Consider the following 23354-nt stretch of genomic DNA (forward strand, 5'->3'; position numbering starts at 1 on the left):
GAATTCTTTGCGTCTGCCGTGCACTCTTTGCAATGAAGCGCGTTAATTTTAGAGTGTCCAGTCTCCTGTTTTTGCAGTTTGCAGATGTGTGTGTGTTTTTTTTTGTTCTTTTTAATGCTCTTTTTTGTAATTTTGTATAAGCTGCTTTTGCTCACGCAATAATATGTATTGCAAGCCATTTCCTTATGCTTTCTTGTCACTCACATTCTTTTTTACCTTGATTTGTAGTGCCGACTTTGACTTGTCTTTCCTGCACTTACTCCTGCCTGGACTGCCAAGAGGCAGTTGGCAGTATCAAATAAATAAATTATTTACAGTCTGGTGGTGATTTGGCTGTACCATAGCCAAACGGGAGAGTTGGTGAGATATAATGAAGGCCAAACAGTGCAAAAGACGAACACAGGAGTGGAAGAACCACAGGACAAGCGCTGGCTTACAACTGAAAGTTTATTCAAGTTTATTCAATGAAAGCAACACAATTTATAGAAAAAATTTCCAACTTATCAACAAATGGACAAACCAAAAGCACATGTGGCTACTTGGGATCACGGCATGCAAGCTTACTATAGCGTAGTAAATTACATGGCTTGCTAACACACAACCCTGTTTTTTTCTTCATGTGGTAGGCTTCCATAGTCCCACTTGTTAATCGAGTGAGGTGCTTCTACAGGATATCACAATGGTGCAAGGAAGGAAAACAAGATTCGCAGTCACGGACGTTGCCAACAAGATTAGTAGATTTGTTAGCATCCAAGTTATTTGCATGCTCTTTCAAACGTGTATTAATGCACCGCCCCATCTGGCCGATGTACAGTTGCCCGCCTGACATTGGGATTTTATAAACTACCTCTTCAGTGGGCATGAAACAAAGTGTGGGCCATGCGCTGAAGAGGTTGCTTCTTGTTGCTTTTGTTGCTGTCATGTTTTTCCACCTAATCAGTCTGGAGGGGCTTATGGTAAAATATTAGATCTTGCTTTCAACAGGTCTGCAATGCTACACATGACCGGCGCCATGCTGACCAGCAGTTGGAGAACTATGTCACCAACTCAGTCATGAACATCATCACCACTTTCTTCAATTCACCATTTTCAGAGCAGAGTGCCACTGTACAGGTGAGGTCTCCATGCTGCTATGTGTCGATCCAGTGAGGCACAGAGAAACATATTGCAAAGACCACAAATGCCTGTTTCTCTTGCATGGCTCACCTCCCGAATGCTGTAAAGCACCAGGTTCACTGTTTGCAAATTTTGTTTCTTCTTTTGACAGCCTGTTCCGGTTAAGTATGCTCCTTCTTTTGTCGAAATATATTGTGCAGGCGGTCATTTGCCTTGAAGGTTATGAAGAAGAGTGCAAGTGATTTTGGCGAGGAAAACACGTGCTGCTTAATCAGCATAGTTGATGTTGCTGGTTCGCTTTCTTGCCTTGTCATTTAATTTTTATTGCTCTTGAAAATCTTTGAACGTCCAGTCCCAGTCAGCACACTCTGTGGACTTACGCTGCATGTTTGCATGTTTTCTGGTGCATTGTGGGTGAGCTTATTCTTTGTACTGCATTTCTTTCATCATGCTGCTCTTATAACCAGGGTCAGGTAAGTGGCATTATTGACATGATTAGTGGCTGCTGCTGTTGTGGTTGCCTCTTGTAAGAGAAACTTTATGCTCTCTTTTGCAGACCCACCAGCCTGTGTTTGTGCGGCTTCTTCAAGCAGCTTTTCGGTTGTCGACCTGCACATGGCTTTCACTTCAGCAGCGGATGAACGTTGAGGGTTGTATACGTACCCTGGCTGAGATAGGTTTGCATTTTTTATTTTTTTAACCTTGGTAGCCCTTTGTAGTTTAGTTCTTATTTAATCTTTTAATTTCTTACAGTAGGGCAGGGGTAGGAACTATGGAGATATGCTTTGGCAGCTTCATCTGTGGGGCTAGCAGCGTCTGTCTATAGTGCATGCTCAATGCAAACAAGTTTGAGGGTATGTGTAGAGAGTTTTAAAGTAATGAAAGGAAAAAAGGTTTGTAATATGAAAATGACTGTAGTGATACTTGTACAGGGTTTTGAATATTTGGGGGCTGGCATTTAAAACATTCCTATGCAAAATCTACTACACCATTCGAGCTGAAATAACGTTCACAAAGTAGCAAAATATCGTCTACGTTATCTGATAAGTGATTCAACATCGGTACTTGCCTAGATTTTTTGAAATCGAGAAAAAACTGCTCTCGGCGGCGTGCACAATGTTCGCAGAAGAGAGTCGAAAAGCTATTTTAACGTGGTGCGTCATCTGTCGGGCAGCGAGGCAAGTGCGCCAACGGCCGGGATGAAGCTTGTCTCACTGCCCGACAGATGACGCACCATGTTAAATTAGCTTTTCGACTCTCTTCTGCGAAAAGTGTGCACGCCGCCGAGAGCAGTTTTTTCTCGATTTCGAGAAATCTAGGCAAGTATCGATGTTGAATCACTTATCAGATAACGTAGACTATATTTTGCTACTTTGTGAACGTTATTTCAGCTCGAATGGGTTAGTAGATTTTGCATAGGAATTTTTTAAATCCCAGCCCCCAAATATTCAAGTCCCTGTAGATATATTTGTGCAGTTTTTCTAAATAAGCATGCGTGTTTGAGGTGGCGGTGTAAAATTGATGATAATTACGCAACTCCGCAGAGAATTTAGCTACGCAAAATTTAAATTGTTGACTAGCAAAGTGCAGGAAGAGCCCCTGTAGCGGGAATGATTTCGTGGTAATTTAACTTAACATATGATTCTTCAAGTAAAGTGCACTAAAAGCTAATTAATGTGAATTTTAGGGGATTGAAAAAAATTTTGGTTGTCCTAAGTTGGAATTATTGTACTACTCCCTAAAATACAGACATTCGCTTGAGGCATTATATTGAATATAATTTTTGAAAGACTGCATAAGTGTTGCCTTCTTTTGAGATGAAAACATTACGACAGTGACCGCTTTTCAGATTTGCATAAGTTCTTTATTGCGTGCACACTGTCAGAAGCATCAAAGAAGAACAGCTCCAAATGCTAAGGGCCCTCTTCACACTGACTCAGGGCTCAGGGTGCTTGACCACTGAACCCAAGGACATGGGATCAAATCCTGGCTGCAGTGGCCACTTTGTGAGAGAGTTGAAAAGCAAGGTGCCCATGCACTGCGGGATGTTAATGCTTGTTAAAGAACACCACGTTGTCACAATTGTGCAAAGACCTCTGCTCCGGCGTCCCTGAGCAACTTTGGGACTTCAAACCCTGGAAACCAAATCAAGCTGAGGGTCCCTATAACATCTTTTGTCGTGTAACACAGTTGCGGGATAGCCCATGGACAGACTGCTGCGCCATGTTTGAGGAGGCTTGACCGCAAGAACAGTGCACAGTTCTGGCACACTATTGCTGGAGTGGAAGGACTATGTGGATGGAATTCGGGGATGCAGCGGCTCCAATCCTATGTCTGGGCTCAGTAGGCTGGCAGGGCTGGCGCAAAGCTCAGGAAATCAAAACTGAAACTTTGCGCACAGATCATGGGTGCATTGGTGATCCTGCAGCACGTGATTCAGCTTTGAGTAGGGGCATTTCGTGATTTCTTGCTGTACCAGTCATACATGCATACTATTGGATTTAACCTGTGTGAGACCCACAGTGTTCGAATTGTTCGGATTTTTGCGTTATAGTGTGGGTCAAATTAACAAGTTTTTACTGTATAAACGCTTCATGCGTGGTGCATTTATCATCCAACATAACTGAAGTCACATTAGCAGCTACAATAAGACATTGCTCTTGAGCACGCATTGTTTCGTTAGACTACGACAGCAAATGAATCAAGTACAGCAGAAAAATCTGTTCTAGTATTTCATTTATGGTAAAAAACAAAACTCATTTAATAGAAATATCTTTTATTTTCTACTGGGTCATTTGTTAACTTCTTTCTATGTTAAAATATGGCTACACTTTGTTTGCCGCAAGCCCTCCCTGTTTTGTTACAGCAAACATGGGCTGCCCAGTGCAGTTTCAGTCCTGTAAATTGATGTACCTTACTGAATTGCAGTCTGCATTATGATGCATCACTTAGGGTAATAGCATTTTGTTGCTTGCAGCCAAAAGCCGTGGCATTGCCATTCCCGTTGACCTGGAATCGCAAGTGGCGGCCATGTTTGACAAGAGTGCCCTCATCAGCAAGCACACTCGTGCTTGGCTGTCCTCTGCTAGGGCACCCAAGCGCGAGCCTGTGGAGCAGTCATCACCAAGGCTCACCGTGCGTCGCATTTGTGCTGCTTGGAAATAGCCCGGAAATAGCTCGGAAATAGGCCGGAAATAGCTCGGAAATAGCTACTGACCTCATTGTCTCATAGCTGTTGGTGCGAATTTCACAGCTTACATATAGACCGTTTTATCATGGGCGCTGCCATTTTGTGTGTGTGGCGCCATCTAGCGGCCGAGTTGTGAACAACCGCCATGCTGGTATGTGGGGTCCCATCCGCGGAACAGGCGACAAGTAGCGGAAATCGGCATTTTGGAGCTTTCACGTGCAAATTTTTGCTTTCTGAAAGTACCTAGCTGAAAGAAAAAAAAGTTTTCAGTAGCAGTGAAGCCATTCGATTCGAAATGACAAAAAATTATGCTCTTGATCAGGTCAGCTGAAGGCTACAAGCCTGATTACAATTAGTGTGTAACTTTTATGTGGCACAGAGAGGCGGCGGCGCACCACTGGCAGTGATGGCAGCTTTCGATCTACTTTTTATTCTTAAATGATTTCTAGAGACGGCTTACCGTAACAATTTGAGGAAAGAAAGGAAGCGAATGTAGCCGTTTCATGTCACGTTTAGGAGCAATGCTAAACGCGCTAGATTTGTTGGGTCAACCGATCCTTCATATGCTCTTTACTGCTTGAGCGGCTACTGCGGAAGTTCCCACACCTCCACTGGGCTTCTATTCTTAAGTATCCATTATCCATTTCGGATCCATTTACTCTACCCTGGCTACTTTTGTTGGGTGACAATCAGGCAGGGTGTTAAAGCGTCCACTACTAGGCAATCTGATTTCAGCATTGCCTACATGACTCGACTACCTGTTTGCCGGTATGTGCGGGGAGTGGTGATGACTTGTCAACAGCGGAAGCTGCTATCCTGCAATTTCTCTGACTGGGCGTTAGTTGCGTTTGTCTGATGCTGCCGTCATGCTGACATTAAAATACAAGATAAAATGGACAAATGATACCTATGGAATAGGGACCCTAAATTATGTCCCATAATGACCTCATCGAAAGTTGCTTTTGTCAACAATTATATGGTCCAATTTTCGTCGCAAGGCTTGCTTACTGCAAGCAATCGCTGCTATTCCTATGATCATATTCCCATTTATTATCGGCAGCAAAATCTTACGAGATGCGTGTTTAAAAAAAATATATATATTTTAGCGCTGTTTCACTAAATAAGTTGACAACCAATTTATTAGTATATCGTTGTCTTCAAGTGGGACAGGTTCTTTCATACTTGCATTAACCTCAGGTGACTGAATCGAAATAGTTCTTCTTTACCTGGCGGCATCTCGTAAATATTTGCCGCAAGGAATATCATCCGCTTGTTGCCCAAAGTCTGCCGCTGTTGCACGGGTATTCAGTTTTTCCGGTCCCTACTCGACAAACGCAGTGTTTGGAACTCACACGAAAGGCTGCCAAAGCGAAACATTTTCGGTTGGGGCTTGAAATTCAGAAGCTGCTCGTCTTCGCCCAATTGAGTGAGTTGCAAATGGAACAGTGTAGAGCAACACACGCGCATACCACCGCTGTTAATCTTTTATCTTCTGTTAATCATCTCCTTTTGGTTGTTATTATTTTTTTTTGTTAACGCAAACAACGGAGTAAAAAAAAAGATTGCGTTAACCGCGGCAGCTCTTAGCAGCTAAACTGCGGCCGGCGGAAATGAAACAATCAGGGAAATAAAGGAAAGAAAAGGATGAAAGAAGAAAGAACAGGGAAAAAAAGCACATCGCTCACATCAGCTAATCGGCTTAGATACTTTGCGGCTATTCAAGACACTCTGTGTGCAAAAGATTGCAACGTGTGCCCTTTCTTTGTAGAATGCCCTGCCGCCCCCACTGCTATCCCCGCGTCCCCACATACCAGACAGGAGGAGCCGCGCAGCACGTTCCGGTTCGAGGCTATTTTCCTCCTCGCCGCGAAAACGGTCTATATAAAAGCATAAAGGTGCGCTTGCTGCTCTATTTTGGGTTTTGCTAACTCGAGTGAAAAATGTTTAAGCAATTACCTTGCCTAAACTATTGGCACTGTAAACTCAAGCCTTGCTCACAAGTGGCCTGTCATGATATTTTGTTTGACACCATGTTTTGTTTTGATCAAAGCAATGAGTGGCACTGTGCAAGATGTCGTTTTGGCACCTCATTATGTCAGGGTCAATCTATAATTGCAGTATTTAGCAGGAGAGTCCAGCATCAACTGGCATTGGGCTGTTAGGTGACGACAGTCAGTTTGTGCATAAAGGCTTGTTATATAAGTTTGCTAATGTAACAGACAGTATGGGCATAGAGTACGGAGCACATGACATTGAAAACAAGTGAGGATGAAGCATATTTATGTTATGTTTTTCTGTTTTGTTTGGGGTCTTTCACTCTAGCTTGCAAGATAATGCCTGTTTATGAGACTCGTTTTATTGGCGCGCACTCTTCATTTCGTATCATGCAGAGTGTTTTAATGCTCAGTTATAAAGTTTGGAGCAAATATTTGCTATACTTTTTCTATAGTGAGACTCTGCATACAAAGGAATTAGTGCTGGCTTTAGAGAAAATTTTTATTAAGTATGTCAGTATGAGGCTTTTTAAATGCAAAAACAGTGTACAAAAACTTGTCTATTTGTTCTAGACATTTAACAGTGCATGATGACATGTCACAAATCCAAAGTGTAAGTAACTGTCTAGGCCAACCTTCCACCTAATTCACACTCGCCTGTCACTCAGGCTGTTATTTACTGCCCAGTTTTCTTTTTATCACGCCTTACACTGATGACAGTTTATTTTCTCCAACATAAAGGCAATGCCAAACCAAATCCTGCTGTCTCTAGCTGTCTCAGTGGCACGTCTGTGATGAGAAGGGAACTTGCAGGAAGCGTCACGCAGCCACCCGGGTGACCGGACGGTAATCGAGGTGCTCCAGGAGCTGGTGCTGGTGCTGGAGGACCAGCTGCGGCCGCTGGTGCAGAGTGAGCTGTCTGTGCTGGTGGACGTGCTGCACGAGCCGCAGCGGCTGTTCCCTGCACGGCCCCAGGCACAGGCCCGCTGCGCCTCCTTTGTCTCCAAGCTGGTGCAGCACACCCAGCGCCTGCTGCAGGAGCGCGAGGAAGGGCTGTGCGTGCGCGTCCTCCAGACACTGCGCCAGATGATGGCCGACACCGAGCACGGAGAGAAGGTGTGCATTCACTGGGGTGTAGGCTTCTTTCTTTTCTTGTCCTCCTCTGTTTCGAGTGCTGGAGGGAGGCGCTGCACAGCCTGAATGTAGCCAGGTTTCTGACGCGTGAGGCAAATGATGTCAGCTTACTCTACTGTGTTCACTCTTCATGCATTGTACCTCAGTTGTGCATGGTGGGCTAGGGGTGGCAGTTGCTTTCCATCACTTGAATGCCAGCCTGATGCTGGACATCGAGTTGCAACCGTGAGTGATCCTAGCTAAGTGCATTAAAGCGGCCCTGTAACTTGGATTTCACAGGGTGGAAGGAAATATCCAAACTAACCTGGATGTCCATTTGTCAGAGGTCTCGAAGGAAAAAATAATCTCAGTTAGCTGTCACCCATCAACATATGTACCTTGGTCGATTTGTCTAAAAAGTTTGCATGGCAGTAGCTGATCCTCATGGTTCTGCCAAATGAGGTGCAGCGCGCACTTGCAGCTATGAGGTGAACCATTACAAAAAATATCAAGAGCCTCCCTGCATACATACGTCCACCTGTGTGCATGCACACTATGTAACATTAAATGATTTCAGGTTGTATGATAACATGAAGAGCACTGTTAATCTGTGACACTGCACAATGAAAATGAAGAGAATGGCAGTGTGCAGCACAAAACAAAAATGTGTCCGGTAGTGTCGCCTTCTTACGCTACAGTCGCCTTCTAGCCCCGACGTGCCAGCCCTAGCAGACAGAGCTGAGACCCCCAACCCGTGGTCTGAGAAGTCGCCACTGTGGCGGGTTCGGGCCAGAGGGGACAACCACCGAGTTACATACTCGAACAGAGTTTATTGTGCTCGCGTACACGGTGAGGCTTAACACTCAGATACAACCGCCGTAGCGAGCGATCGTTCCGCTCGCATACGGGGGTCAAATAAAACCACCTAATGGGGGAGCACGCGCAAGGGAGTGAGAGGAAGAGTCTGCTCACCTGGCGCGGCTTTGCACTCACAGCCCGTTGCGGTATGTGCAAACGGTGTTGGTGACTCTTGGTGACGGCGGTGGTCTCCTTGACGGAAATAATGAACCGCGCGCGTGCGCGCTCAACCACCGAAGAACCCCGAGCGAGTTGCAACAGACGCACTCTTCGACTGGGAATGGGAGAGAAAGTTCTCGGGTTACGCCGGGAGGAAAGAGGGAATCCCGCGGCAGTGTCGCCGCGGGTGACTGGGAGGCGGTGGGGTTGGCCAGTGTGCCCTCTCCTCCGCCAACCTCCTTAACACCGCATAATCATGCGTGCTAATTATGCGCAGTCGTTATAATGGGGGCAGGGGATTGTGAATCCCCACAAAGTATGATGAGAGTGGATGTGGGCGTTTTGCGCATTAATGGCGTTGAGTTTTTTGCTGTGGAAGCAGGTGCCACATGTGGATGGGGTTAGACTGCAAGAGGGCAGCATTTGTGGTCAGCTTGCCTTATATAGCTCTTCTTTCTGTCTCGACCATTGATTCCTGTGCAGCCCTTAGCTGATGCATTATGCATTAATGTCTTTGTGGGAGAATTTTTATTTCATACTGCCAAACTGAGAGCCATTTCTTCTCGATATGCAAAGTAAGTTGACATATTCTCATCTCATTGGACTCTCAGCCAGAGCATTGACAGTTGCTGATTTTTGTTGCCCAACCGTAAATATTACAGCAGCTGCTGAGGTGACTCATGTTGTTATTTCAGTTGTTATGTCACAGATTGAAACTGGGGCATTTGCATTTTGCTGCAGGTGAAATCCTAACAGCCAAGATTTGCAGGCGTCAATTGCGTCACGATACCAGCAGATCTCATGTCGGTTGGCTTTTTTTATGCGATGTTAAAGGATACTTTGAAACCAGCTTCAGTAGATTACTCTGTTTCCAAAAAACAGAGACTGCCTTTATCAAGAAATGGAGCTTCTATAGGCTGTAAAACACAAAATTCAAAATATCTATACATATAGGTGTTGCCGTCACTGACCTATTTCACAAGTGAAATGCGTAAATGAATGCACATTCATTAGTGTGGATCTCAGAGGTTATACTGCATTATTAGTCACTTCATAACAGCAGCCGCTAACTCTCTTAATATGGAAATGTTAAGTGGTGCATGGGGACTTATTATATTTTAATCGCTTTAGAACAGCCCCAACCTGTAAATTTTCTCTTGGATGTGCCACAGGAAGTGGAGGCAGGGTGATATGATTTTATAATTTTATTTCTCGTTGAATGCCCGAACTAATTATTTTCTCGTAGCTGAAGTTTAGGTTGGAAGCACTTACTTTTGCAACAGTGGTGCTGGGCCTGCACTTGTTGCAGTAACCATTGATAACAGATACTATGTTCATGTGCGGTTTGTGTGCAGTCATGCTTTGCTTTCTTTCTTTGTGCAGCTGCATTCTTTTTATCTTCTCAGTCATTCCTTCCTCTCTATATTGTGCGTGAATGTCATGGCATGTAAAAATATGCACTCAGAGATTCTTCACATATCTTACACATGTTGCATTTTATAGTGTCTCTTCATTTTAACACCACACGTGATGGCATTGTTAATTTATTGTGCCGGCAGCACTCACAAATCTTTTGTAATGTTCATTGGCAGCCAAGGGGGTGCCATGTTTCCTGGCACATTAAGGGTCTGAAAAGAAGCTGAACCAGTACGAAGCCCGGTTTTCCTGGTGGCTCCATGCTGTGCAGGTTTATGAGCAGATGTGGTGTTATATTTTGCATCACTTTCTTGCCTGATGCTAAACAGAGTAGGCATTGTGAGCTTAATTGGCCAGTTCAAGTGATTCGTGAGCACTGCAGGTGCAGTTCAGGTGCAGTTCCTTCTTTGTTGTGGGTGTTGGTAGTTGCTGCTGCTTGGCTTGTCACTGCCTCCTTCCTCTTCTGTGGTGGGTCTCTGTGATGATGAGAGGGGGGCCCCTGTGCTCACGCTGCACTAACCGCCTCAGCTCTCTGTCTTCCTGTGCTGCTGCCGCCACCTGTGGACTGCCACCAGGTTGATGCCAACCTGCTCACTCAGAGAGAAATCTCTGACCTCGCACGGGTGAGGCTCTTTTGTTGTTTGCGCATTCTCCTTCCTGCTTTTCTTTCTGCAAGGGCGTGTGCTCACATGCCAGCATTGTTAGAGAGCTGTTGAGTGCTTTGCTTTTAAATATGCCTATGGGCAATGCTTTTTGTTGTGCTTAGAATGGAGGCTCACTAGCGCAAGTGGAGGAACTGTGCTTCCAGTGGTTTACTGTTGTCATTTTTGGCATTGTTACATATTATCACATCTTAATTAATGAGCCGGGGACCTGAACATAGACGTAGGACCATGTAGACAGATGTGCAGTGATGTGCAGGTGGACCTATAAATTAAGCTTTTAATCGTCAAACCCGGTCTAGCCTGAACACTGCTCACACACCAAAAGCAGATTTTTCATCTCTAAGGCTCAGCGCAGAGGCCACATGGTGCTAAGCGCATGACAGTATAATGTGCTTGTGAGCAGCACCTCTAATTTAGACACAAAATATTTGTTTGCGTAATGGCTCAGCGCAGAGGCCACATGGTGCTAAGGACACGACAGTATAATGTGCTTGTGAGCAGCACCTCTAATTTAGACACATAATATTTGTTTGTGTGATTTAATGATCTAATGTGTATTTTTAAGGAACCATGCTTCGAGACAGAGGTATTTGTGGTCTATGAGCACTGGCTTCATCACTTCACTACTCAGGATTCAGTAGGGAAGCCAACTTAGCTAAAATTATGTACCTACTGGGGTTGAGATTGTATAGACAAGTGTGTCTTCAAAAGTCTGGAGGCACCGTGTGTCTAGGCTTCAAGTGGGGCAGGGACATGCTGACATTTAGTACACTTGATGAGAGCAGTGCAGTGATGTCTCCTGGCTGGTACACAGCTTGAGGACTGTGAACTTAAGCTGGGTCTTTTTGTTATAACTTTCTTGCAACAGGGCAGTTGATTCTGTCCTCAAGAACTGTGTGGCATTTGGTCTTATTTAATTACCTTCTGCTGCTGCCCAGTGGACCATGGATATTCTGCTCATCTTTGCGACCTCATGTGCTGCCACTGCAGTGCACACCAAGAAAGAAGCTCAAGTGTTCAAAATTATTGCAGGCCCCTTCACCATGATGTCTGTTAAGACAGAGATGCCACTTATAAATGTTTGGTTTGGATTATGGGGTTGTAGCATCCCAAAGCGACTCAGGTTATGAGAGACGCCGTAGTGGATGACTCCGGAAATTGCGACCACCTGGAGTTCTTTAACGTACACTGACATCGCACAGCACATGTGCACCTTGCTATTCGCCTCCATTGAAAAGCGGCCGGCATGGCCGGCATTCGATCCCGCCACAGAAGTCAAGCGCCCTAACCAGTGCGCCACCACGGTAGGGCGCTTATAAAAGTTTATTAGTGCTTGTATTTTAACAAGTATTCAGATGAGAGGTGATAGTCCCATGCACCGCCCCTGGCTTGTTAAGAGTATCACTTTATATAATTGCACTTTTCGACCATCCACCATTGCCTCTCTCTTTTGTGTTTCCACTTGTGTGTTCCTCCTTTGGTGCAGAATAATAATCTGGAAAGCTGTTTTGGCCTGACTGCTGACAACTTATTTTCCAGTTTAGTGTTTATTGGCAGTATCCTCCGACTGATTTAATGTGTCGTTAATACAACAGTTTCTTGATTCTTTTCCGAACTTGTCTGGAAAGGTGACTATAGCCTATGCTTTTGTCGCCAAGGTTTGATAGGTTTGTATGAATTGTTGAGAAAGGATCAATCAAACCATTGAGAATTGAGAAATTAAATAACCTAATCAAGAGGTAATCTGGGGTCTGATGTCCATGGCGTGTAATTGTTCTTCACATAATGGTGCTTGATTGTGGCAATGGCCATGGCATGGGTTATCTGACACAGTCGTTATTTGTGGCCATTTTTATCACTTCCTTCATATGCTAAATGACCCTTCACATAATCATTTTATTTAATATGCTAAATATGAGCATCAATGATTTTTTTTTTTTCAACTTTGAATCAAGTGCACTTCGTGCAATTCAAGCAAAGGAAAAAAATGCACCATTAATGCTCCTTGGTGGATGTTTATAGCCTTCATGAAATGGTTAGAAGTGCCATGTTTCATGAAACTTAACATTTTGCACTAACTCTCCACTGACTCTGAACAGACCTCGCACTCTGGTCAACGAACTCCATTAACTTCTGTGGATTTTCTGCAGTTTACTTTACTTGAACATGTACTTTCTGGCCGAATTTTATTTTTCTTTTTTTTTTACTTCAGATTATGTCAAATCTTATTCATATTTGGAACGACCGCAATATTGTTATGCTTTTCAGGCACGGTTTTTCTTCTAGAATGATTCTTGCAGATCATTCCTTTAGCTACAGCTGGACTTGCTCCTGGCTGGCAACTACTTTTTGTCAAATGTACGCATGACTTTTACAGAATCTCTTTGAAGCATGTGTTTACAACACCCCCTTTCTTCAGCTTAGAGTATGCCTAATGATATTCAAGCAATTTCTTTATAATTGAGTCCTTCTTGACCGATATTGAAGATCTTCTCTGTTCACTCCTCCACTCAGGCTTGCTTAGGTGCATTGAAGGTAGTGTTGGCGAGTCAAGAGTAGCCGAATTCCAGAATGCTAGAGAAGTGTCTGTACAGAATTGTATACAGCTTTCTATCTCCAGTCCACTTTTATGAGCTGGCAAGGCAAACCCTTGATGCAAAAACAAAGCTTGTACTTGGCTGGGCATAGCACCAGTATAGAACCGGTCTTCAGATATGGCATCTGCGGAGACGTGCCGACTTTTTTTGTCTACTGTGCACTTACGTAACGTTCTGAAGAGCGCTAGAATGCAGGATACGGCTGTACGGTTCGGAAGGTAAGAAAGGCAAAATTTTTAGGATTTGCACAATTGGAGGCAATATGCCTTCACTTTTAGCTGTGCTTTTGTGTGGCTCTTGCAGTGCATATGTTGAAACTAATAGACCAAAACTCTTGACATTCATGTGGCAAACAGTGCTGTTAGCTGGAGCTGTGACATGCAGGGTGAAGCATTGCGACAGAGTCTCCTTGTACGTTACCTTGGTACGCCACCTAAGCAGCCACAGCCCAAACGTGGCTCGACAGAAGGCTCACAGCAACAGCAGCAGCAGCAGCAGCAGCCGCAACAGCAGCAGCAGCAGCAGCAGCAGCCACAGCAACAGCAACAGCAGCAGGTGCCCCTGGGTCGTCCGCACAGCCCGCTGGCTGAAGTCCAGTGCCAGTTGGACCGAGAGGGAGCCTCAGACCTTGTGGTGGAGCTGATCATGATGAGCCCAAGCTTGGCCATTTTCCTCGAAAGTGTCGAGCTCGGGATTGCTCTCTTGCGTGGTGGAAACCCTGTCATACAGGTGGGCCAGAGTCTCTTACTGGGTTAGGGAAAGCTTGCCTCATGAGATTGTGCTCTGTGATTGCCCACTGGATAATTGCAGAGTATTCCGAGCTTGTCCTAGCTTGGCATCTGATCAGGTAGACATGCTCAGAGCACTTTTAACTCTTTCGGACTCTGGAAAAAAAATAAAATAAAAAAAATAATTCGAGGGGTTTTAGACAAACATTTTTTTAAAAACTGAACTTAGTCCTGCTACAGCTTATATAAAACATAGCAACTTGTGTACTAACCACAAATGAAGTCATGGATGATTAACAGGCACACCCTTAATGTAACATGTTAGCACCACAAGGCTGATTCAATCAGCTTAGATGCTTTCCAAGAAAAAGGCATTTAATCACATATGCCACTTTTGGTGCTGAACTTGAAAACATGAAAATCATCAGAACTGCCACAGCTGCTGTGATATTGAGTCTTAATATAACCACAGGAGTGGCATGAGTGAAACATACACATTGTGAAATTTAGGAAACAAATGCTAATTATCGGAATTTTAAAAATTATTTGTTGGTTTCATTGACAGTGCTGCAGTATAGTACCTGTTACAATATTATTCTTTGGCTGGGGATCTGTGACAGACTGCTTGAAGAAAATGAGGTCTGTGTCACTGTCGTGTTGTATTGCAGAGGTCAATGCACACGAAGCTGACTTCGGGCAGCAATGCGGAGAAGTTCTTCAAGGTATTTTTTGACAAGATGAAGGCTGCCCAGCAGGAAATAAAGTCCACAGTCACTGTCAGCACTTCTGACATGGCTGCCCGAGCGACATCAGAGGAAAAAGATTTGCTGCGCAAGGATAATCTGCGTGAAACTCGAAGTCGTCCGCGAGGTTTGTGCCAAACTGCCCTGTTGCTCCCAGTTGTCGGAATCTTAGAATCATTGTGTTTTTGTGTTTATTTTTATTGATATTTTTATTTAATAGTAGTTCTGTAGAACCAATAATGCTGGTTGCATTTGTTGAGGTGGTCATTGTGGTAACGCTAGCATATTGCTATCACAATGGCCATAGAGGCCATAAAACTTTCACTAGCATAGCTTGGTCCCAAATATAATGCTTTCTGAAGCAGATGATTTAAGGAGAAAAGCTCGCATTATTTTTGCGCAAATATGATAATATTGCTTTCAACAGGTGGCAGTATAGAAGCTTGCGGGCACATTGCTGCTGGAGTAGTAGCGCTTGGTTCATCAGTTTTACTCAGGGAAATGGAGGAACAAGCATGTAAACACCTCAGCATAACTTTGTTACCACATTCTACATTTGAAGAGAATTCAGGCAATGAAATAAACCATGTTTTCATTATTCTATCGATTCTACTGATGTTCACTATGATGAACAAAGAACAAATAATATGGCTCCTAACACACATTTCCTGGATCAGGGTATGTTGAGGCGTTAGTCAAGGTGGCTGCAATTTGTGAACGTGAAGTGACTTAATCCTCATGGATGGTGGCCATTAAGTTTTCTTTTCCAGAAAAATCTTGAAAATTGTTAATGAACTAAAATTTGTCGTGCCGCCTCCTAGCCATCCTATTTGCTTAGCTGGTAGAGGGGCTGTCCTGGACCAATGGTGGTTCTGTGGTCGAGCTCTGGACTAGGATGAAGCTTTCTTCAACTGCCAAATTTCTGAGAGCTCTCCTTTTAGTCATATCGCTCTACTCAGCTTGATGTAAATGGCTGAATGCATTCTTTTATTCTTTCTTTATTAAAAAAACCCTGCTTTGCCCAAGGAAATTTAAGGAGGAGGGGGGGGTTACAAAATGGATAAAAAGATATGTTTTGCAGCACACTTGGTTAAAAGACAAACGATTCCATTCTGTTATAATCCTTGCAAGAAAGGAATCAGCATAAAGGCTTGTTATATTCTTGTATTTTAAAGTCCTGATCAGTTCTTTTAGATATATAGTGCGGTTGTTTAAGATAAGTGTCTCTGTTAATTCCAGTCTTGAAATAACAATTTCAAGTGCAATTTTGTGAGATTTCGCATTGGAAGAAGGCTCAGATGTCTGCTGTAGTGTTTTAAAAGTTGCCTCTTGTTTGGTGACCGTAGCAGGTGGCAAGGGCAGCCTTGTGGTGTCTGAGGAGCTACGAGCCCAGTTGGAGGATGCTGCCCAGGTCACAGGAAAGGCATATGCTCATGTGCGCTCCACAGTCGGAGGCCTCAACACTGACTCTGGTGGTGAGCATGCTACTCATCAGCTGGACCAAGCTTGAGTCTATCGGAAGAGACTTGAGCTTCAGGATGCAGCTACACCAGTGCCTCGTCTCCATCAATTCACTGCTTGTTTCTTTGATCCAACAAAACATAGCTGGCATCTGGATAAAGTTGTGATGGATTTCTGTGTAGGGTATTACTGGCATCTAAATGGTCATTTGCTGAGCATTTTGTCAGGAGGTGTAGTGCACTCCCTATGAAATTACAAGTCTGGTTTTTAACTGCAATGAGAGATTGCAGAAGGAGGCTCATGAAACTGCATGCTGGTGTCTTCAAATCCAGCATCTTGGGCAGTCTAAGAATGGCTACAGGTTTTTAAACATGCTTCTAAATAAGTTATTCTGGAATTGAGGTTTGACATTCTTCTTGACCTTACACACAGCTTAATACTCATGTAACAAAAAGCTACCCATATGTAATTTATATGGTAATTATATGAAAACAAAACAAATTTACAGCACATTTATTTTATGCACAAAGTTTGTGAAGCTAAGGGAGAAATATCTTGTGTGATTTCGTGAACACCTTCGCTTGCTTCTCAGATGAACAAATCTTTATACAGTCCTAAAAAAGGAAATGTTTTAAACAATGGTAACATGTTAGACTTTTAGTTCCTCAGTTCCAGTAGCAGACCGGTGTGTTTAGCTTGTGTTTGGTGCATGACACTCGCTTGATGCCTTTTGCCAGGTGGGAGCCCCTTGTCTCCCAGTGAGGAAAACGAACGGCCCCAGGAGCCACGCCTGGCGCCCGAGGTGTTGGTCATGCAGCCAGTGTTGCGCTTCCTGCAGCTGCTGTGTGAAAACCACAATCGGAGCCTGCAGGCACGTTTCTCAATAAGATTGACCTGTTAAGCTGACTGGTGGGCAGCATCGGCCTGTGAACGTCAGAAGGAGCAGACAAGCACTTCCTCATGTCTTGCTTTTTGCATGTGTTGTATTGCAACTTCACAGAAATTAGTTAACATTGACCATTGTTAGTGAAATGTGCAAAACCTAGGTCTGTATTCCGAGTTTGCGTCATTTTCGGAAGTGCCGTTATCTCCCTGACCTCGGGTCATCTGATTGGTGGAAATGCTGGAAGTGGTAGTGACTCGTAATGTGGACCCTAAAAGCATAACCTATTTGCCCTATGTGAGCCATGCATGCAGTAGCTTGTCTCCTATTTCTTCTATGCTTCCTAACAAGACAAAGAAACTGTTTAGTGTTGTAATAGTATTCAAGTTCATATGATGTACTGTGTGTTACTTTTATTTCACTTCATGTTCCTAGCCTGATGAAGTTATCCTTGCAGTGGTCATTCAGAGCTAGAGTGATATGTTCTTAGTGATATGAAGCAGGACCTCATTAATTCAGGTTTTATGTGTGCGGAATATAGAATGTCTGAATTTTATTGATGTTTTATTGTTGAATGTATTGCCGAACTTTCCAGGAGTCGTTTGCTTGAAAGTAAAATTAATCTGATGAGAACCTGGGCAGTGGTCGTCTCCTCGCAGAACAAAAACGGCATGATAAAGATGTTTGACGCTTCGTTGAGAACAGAACTGTTTCATAATGTTATGGTCTGTGCGGCTTCTTTCAATATGCGACATGGTAGCACTGCAGCTTCTCATGTGGCGTCGCATGTGGGACAGGCTTCAGTGCACAAATGATGAATGCATGCAAAATGTTGGAGAGGCTGACAGAACAGAAAGCTAGAAAGGCCGTGCAGATAAAAGCAAGAGAAGCACGCATTGGCACTAGAGCGGCAAGATGACTTTGAAAAACAGCAAAAATGGTCAGCGATAAGGCAGTCGTTATTCTGAATGGCATGCAATGAACTGCTGGCTGATGTGCAAGTCCTGCATCCACTGTTGCTGCACACAGGTGATGAAGCTGTAAAAGCAAAATAATGTAGCTGGATTCTTGGTTTATTGACAGACAAGTATGCCCATCATGGCCACAACATCAAATGGAAGGGAGAAATCGTGAAACATGGAGTTCATGCCTGAGTACAAATATTTTGATTAAAGCTTGTCAAGCGGGCCATACCTTGACTTAGTGCCAGTTTAGGAGCCTGTCCGAATTATGTCCAATTAAATGAGCTTTTGATGCCATGGGTACCTATGGGCATCTGGCGAGACCTTTCTGGCAGTCCTAATCAAGTAGGGTCAAAATAAATAAGATGCTCATGAAGCTTTTATAGCATTAGCATAACAAGCTTGAAATCCAGTGCACTAGAAATCTGTGTACACATGATACCTTTTAAAACAACTTGTTTTAATCCCCAAAAATCAGGATTTCCGTTTTCTTCTCGCTGATAACTTTTGTGACACTTAATGCTTTGAAGACATTGGCAGCAGTTACATGTGAAGAATATGAGTTTAAAGGAAAAGGAAAGCTTAATATTGAATAACTGCCCTTTTGAAAATGCTAATTATAACACGCATGCATTATCATCATATTTTATTTAATTGAATGTTATTTTACTGTATTTGTAGAGGTGAACTTATTGAAAGCATTTGCTACGGTTGTGTTTGGTCTTCATTTGCTTATGCTCTGTAATGCTGGGGCTTCTGTGCAGGATTTCTTGCGAAACCAATGCAACAAGAACAACTACAACCTGGTGTCAGAAACGCTGCTCTTTCTGGACTGCATTTGTGGCAGCACCACGGGTGGCTTGGGCCTGCTCGGCCTTTACATCAACGAACACAATGTGGACCTCGTCAATCAGACCCTCGAGACACTGACTGAATACTGCCAAGGCCCCTGCCATGAAAACCAGGTGATGCAGTGCAGAAGCGAGCTTCAAAAAGGTGCACATTGCGACGTGCATAACGTCAAGAAAAATGCGTGACGTGCATACCTTAATGATCATTTACACTTTCTTGGTTTCTTGTGCCTAGTGTGTTGTTATTCACAAAGGATAACCAAGGACACCCTAAAACATTTTATGAAAGTATGAAATGTCATTTGAAAGGCGGAGTGTTTTTCAAACACCAAGAAACTTTTTCAAACCAAGGACACCCTAAAACATTTTATGAAAGTATGAAATGTCATTTGAAAGGCGGAGTGTTTTTCAAACACCAAGAAGCTTTTTCAAACCAAGGACACCCTAAAACATTTTATGAAAGTATGAAATGTCATTTGAAAGGCGGAGTGTTTTTCAAACACCAATAAGCTTTTTCATGGGCCTGCCTGCTGCTTTGAGTATGAGGTGCATGCGAGTACAATTCATAGAAACATATGAAAGTGAAACTTTTCAAATAGAGGTGGCCATTCGTTAATGTTTGGCTAGTACTTTGAAGAAGAGTGCGGTGAAGTATGCAGTAGCATTTCGTAGGCAATCTATATATAAGACACATTGATAAATGCGTGCTGTGAATCTGGGCATACCCCCAAGATGTGCATTATCTACTGGGTGCATCTTTGAATTGCACAAGTTTCTCATGTCCTACATAGTGCCACATGTGCTAAATTTGCTCACTTATGCTGTCATTCAAACTGGATAGTGTATAGTCAACATTATATTAAAAAGCAATTCTGAAAAACCACGGAAAGTGAACGGAGAACCGTGCATTCATCAGACAATTGGCATCTGCAAGTACTACCTCTGTGTGTAATTACGATGTTGATAATACTATACTGTTGTGCACAGCTTGTTTTTCATTTACCATACTGTCTGAGGACTGTTTTCAGTGTAAATCTGTTTAAATGGTAGTATTCAATTTCCAAGGAATCTAATGTCGATGGCACCATTTTCAAACTACATGAGAAGCTTACTCAATTCGGGGTAAAATCGAGTGGATCGAACGTGTTTTGGCGTTTATCTGGCTACATAACGCACATTTATCATGACGCCTTAAAAAACGGATTACCTGTGAAATGTTGTTGCACACTTCATTATGTTGTTTTAATGAACAGCCGCCCTCATAGATGCTCTGTGAAACAAGGTACATATTTCGAAAGGTTCTTCCATGTGTTTCTGTGGGTCACGCTCATTACCCCAGTGGTGGACGACTCTGATGTGCATTTTTCGTGGTATGTATATTAAATATACTCTGCCTTTGAAATGATCTTTCATACCTTTGCAAGGTGTTCCGTGATATCCATGGTTGCTCTTCGCAGTGGAGTGCCAGTGTAGGCAGACTGTGAAATTAGAAAACTGTTTCCACGTGCTGCTATGGGTACTAAGCCTGCTTTTCATCCCCTCTGCCAAGCCGGTGACAGCAGTGCCACTGCATCATACATCACAGATTGCTGCTGGTCTATACTAAAGGACTGTCTTTTGTGGCTAAATAGACGAGCAGGTGTGCTAAATTTATAGGGTTGAGGCTGGTGAATATTTTGTAAAGGGAATGAAATATGCAAGTTATAGCTCACAGATAGCAAGTCAGCTGGTGAGACGACACACAGAGAAACGACATAGCACGAGGCTTACTAACTAATATTCTTGACTCGAGTGTACAGACTGTTTTCAGAGGATTCTGCCATCATCACCAACAGTATACAGGTGTAAATGTGAGAATGAGTAGGCATTCAATTCCGTGCTCCCTTCCCCCATTCTGGCATTTTTGCTTGGATAGAGATGTCACTGTATATCCAAATAAAGATCAGTATGAGAGAAAACAGAACATGGGAAGCCTCAGTTCGCAAACCAATGTTTCAACAAGAGGACTTGTTTTCGACAGATCATCTTGTCGACGAAGACAAGTCCCCTTGTTGAAACATTGGCTTGCAAACTGAGGCTCCCCATGTTCTGTTCTCTCTCATACTGTGTAGCCATCTCGTTCTACCTCAAACAAAGGTCATTTGCTTGTCAGCCTCGTGTCATGTCTCTGCCTTTCTTTTTTTGTATTTATGATTGGTGCATTTGCACTATGGAACAACTAGCTAAGATAAAGATTATGCAGTATGTATTGCCCTTTGTTGTTCAACTGTGCCCAAGTTGGAAAAAAAAAAGCCAGAAAACTTGTGCAATATAATTGTGATCTGGCTATGCGTTTGCGAAAAATTTTAAATGTGAGTGAGTCAGTATTCTAACGCCAAAGGTAGACGGGCACGATTTTTTTTTGTTCAAGAAAAATAAGGGTGGGCATTGCGGGTGATTTGCCAGTACAGATTTTAAATTTGACCAGTTTGTCCTGTACTGTAAATTCATGCACACTCACAGTGTGTACAGCCTTCATTTTCAATCTGCTGAGTGTGTCATTTTTCTGAAGTTGGACAACTTGTTGAGCAACATTTTTTCCATGTCGATGGGCAACAAAATATAAAGTATGTTAACCTGCTTTTAGAATACTGCTCGACGTTCTACTGTATTATTGTTCCTGCTTTTAGAATATTGAGGATAGTGGCCGCATCGCCATTGTTTTAAATGCATTATAATTGCAAACTTAATATATCTTTAAAATGTACATCTTGTTAGATAGTTAAGAGCTGAAGATTATATTTGCTGTGCAAGCGGTTTAAAATGAACAATATATGACTTGAAAAATTTGCTTTCTTAGTGCTGTATTAAATAGCTGTGTGGAATCATGAGAGCCTTGTCCGTGATTAATTCCCAGCATGGGAAAAACCTGTCCATAATAGATTATGGTTTTTGCTTGCTTTCCTTCTTTTTCAGAACTGCATAGCTATGCATGAAAGCAACGGAATCGACATCATCATTGCACTGGTTCTTAATGACATCAACCCCCTGGGAAAAAAGCGAATGGACCTTGTACTAGAATTAAAGGTGGGCATACACTACTTTATTAGCACTCTGTTTCTTTGGCAAATTCCCGGTGACTTCTTTTCAGAAGTCTGCCTACAACTACTTTGCTTTCTTGAACAGTGTCTTGCTAAGTGTGTGACAGTCGACTCCCATTAAGAATAACTTGGTCAACACAAATTCTTGAAAATATTCGACCAATACCATTCCCACTTCAAGTTATAGATCAATTCATTCTCACTCTACCTGACCATCTTGGTTAGCTCAGTTGGTAGTGCGACTTCCCCGGAAAGGAGGTGGTCCCGGGTTCGAATCCCGGACAAGGAAGAATTTTTCTTTAACTACGAAGTTTCTGAGAAAGCGGTATCTTTGTAGCTGTACAGCTGCGCTGTTTGGATGCCAATAAGTAATATTTCTCTTATTACAAATCTTGAATAAGATCAACGATATTGAACCATTTGGTTGAATCCTGATGGGATTCAATATAGAAGCAAAGTTCACTTAAGATAAATTGTTTTGCGCATACTTGAGCTACGATGAACTTTTGTGACGACTGCGAGCCTCAGCGACCCTGCACAACAGCACTCATTGCACATCTTTTTGACAGTGCTGAGTAAAGAAAAAATATATAAATGCTTCCATGCAAGAAAGCTTATCCTGACAAGATAGCATTAATGAAACAGCTGACACAGAGTTGCATTATTGTGGCATTGAGATGGCCAAACATTGATGCATGGCACACCTGCTTGTAGGCTTGGTCCCATTCTAGTTGCTTGGCTGGGTAGCTTCAGAGAGCTCAGAGCCTCAAAATTAAATAACACACACATGCATGCACACACACACTCTCACTGCGGAAGAGACAACAGCCCATACAAGAGACTCTCTTTTAGGAGGACCAGAAAATGTTTTGTCTTATCAAAAGTTTTCTTAGCAGAAGTGCCCATAAAAAAATTCACGAGCATGATGGAAGTACCTAAAAATAAGTGTGAGAATGCTAGGTATGTCCTGTATATATTTATTCAAAACAAATAATGTCCAGAGTAAGGATCATTGCGAATAGCACATTTATTGCGTTACACATGAAGGGAGCTGAAGACTGAGGGCATGGAACATGCTCACATTATCCACTTGAAAACTGCATTGGTTGTGTTAGCTTTTTGATGCTTTTTTTTCTCATTTTATTCCATAGTAGCTAGTCTTTGTATCTGCATTTCTCCTCCGATCTTTGCGTTTCATCTTGCTCTAAGTACTTGCCTCCTGTATCTCACTTTATCTGCAGCCGTTACCAGCTTCACGAGCAGCCACAGCACGTGCCTTTCTATCCACCACGAGCAGTGGGTGCGGTGCCAATATATGTGCAGTGATAATGTGTGTTGTACTTCGGAGTTTTTAAACCTGAGGTCTCTAAGCAGGTGCATACATGCCTTTTAGTTTGCATGAGGCAGCTTGGCATATGACTTGCGCGGCCCAAGATCTGATGTCAGATCTCCCTCAGTGCATGTGGCATAGTGTCCTACATTTGCTATAACAAGAAAGCTTCTCCCCAAGAAAGTACACACCTGAAAGACAGCTTCCC

At 43.1% G+C, this 23354-nt stretch overlaps 1 protein-coding gene across 5 annotated transcripts in view; it reads left to right on the top strand.

Annotated features, from left to right (window-relative positions):
* Positions 1-23354, top strand: part of Itpr (Inositol 1,4,5,-trisphosphate receptor) — a 127269-nt gene that overhangs the window by 71793 nt on the left and 32122 nt on the right. For 3 of the 5 annotated variants that reach the window (XM_084581338.1, XM_084581430.1, XM_084581473.1), the window contains exons 27-36: positions 985-1113; positions 1673-1793; positions 4094-4251; positions 7114-7416; positions 13493-13837; positions 14505-14706; positions 15926-16054; positions 16778-16911; positions 18650-18850; positions 21692-21802. In XM_084581338.1, coding sequence (XP_084437464.1) covers positions 985-1113; positions 1673-1793; positions 4094-4251; positions 7114-7416; positions 13493-13837; positions 14505-14706; positions 15926-16054; positions 16778-16911; positions 18650-18850; positions 21692-21802 — 1833 coding nt within the window. Of the gene's footprint in view, positions 1-984; positions 1114-1672; positions 1794-4093; positions 4252-7113; positions 7417-10421; positions 10470-13492; positions 13838-14504; positions 14707-15925; positions 16055-16777; positions 16912-18649; positions 18851-21691; positions 21803-23354 lie in introns of all 5 variants that reach the window. The other 2 variants (XM_084581514.1, XM_084581385.1) reach the window with 2 other exon arrangements.

This window comes from Amblyomma maculatum, chromosome 1 (genome assembly GCF_055883805.1).
Source record: "Amblyomma maculatum isolate TAMU_Amacu chromosome 1, ASM5588380v1, whole genome shotgun sequence".
In the NCBI taxonomy this organism is placed as follows: Eukaryota; Metazoa; Arthropoda; class Arachnida; order Ixodida; family Ixodidae; genus Amblyomma; species Amblyomma maculatum.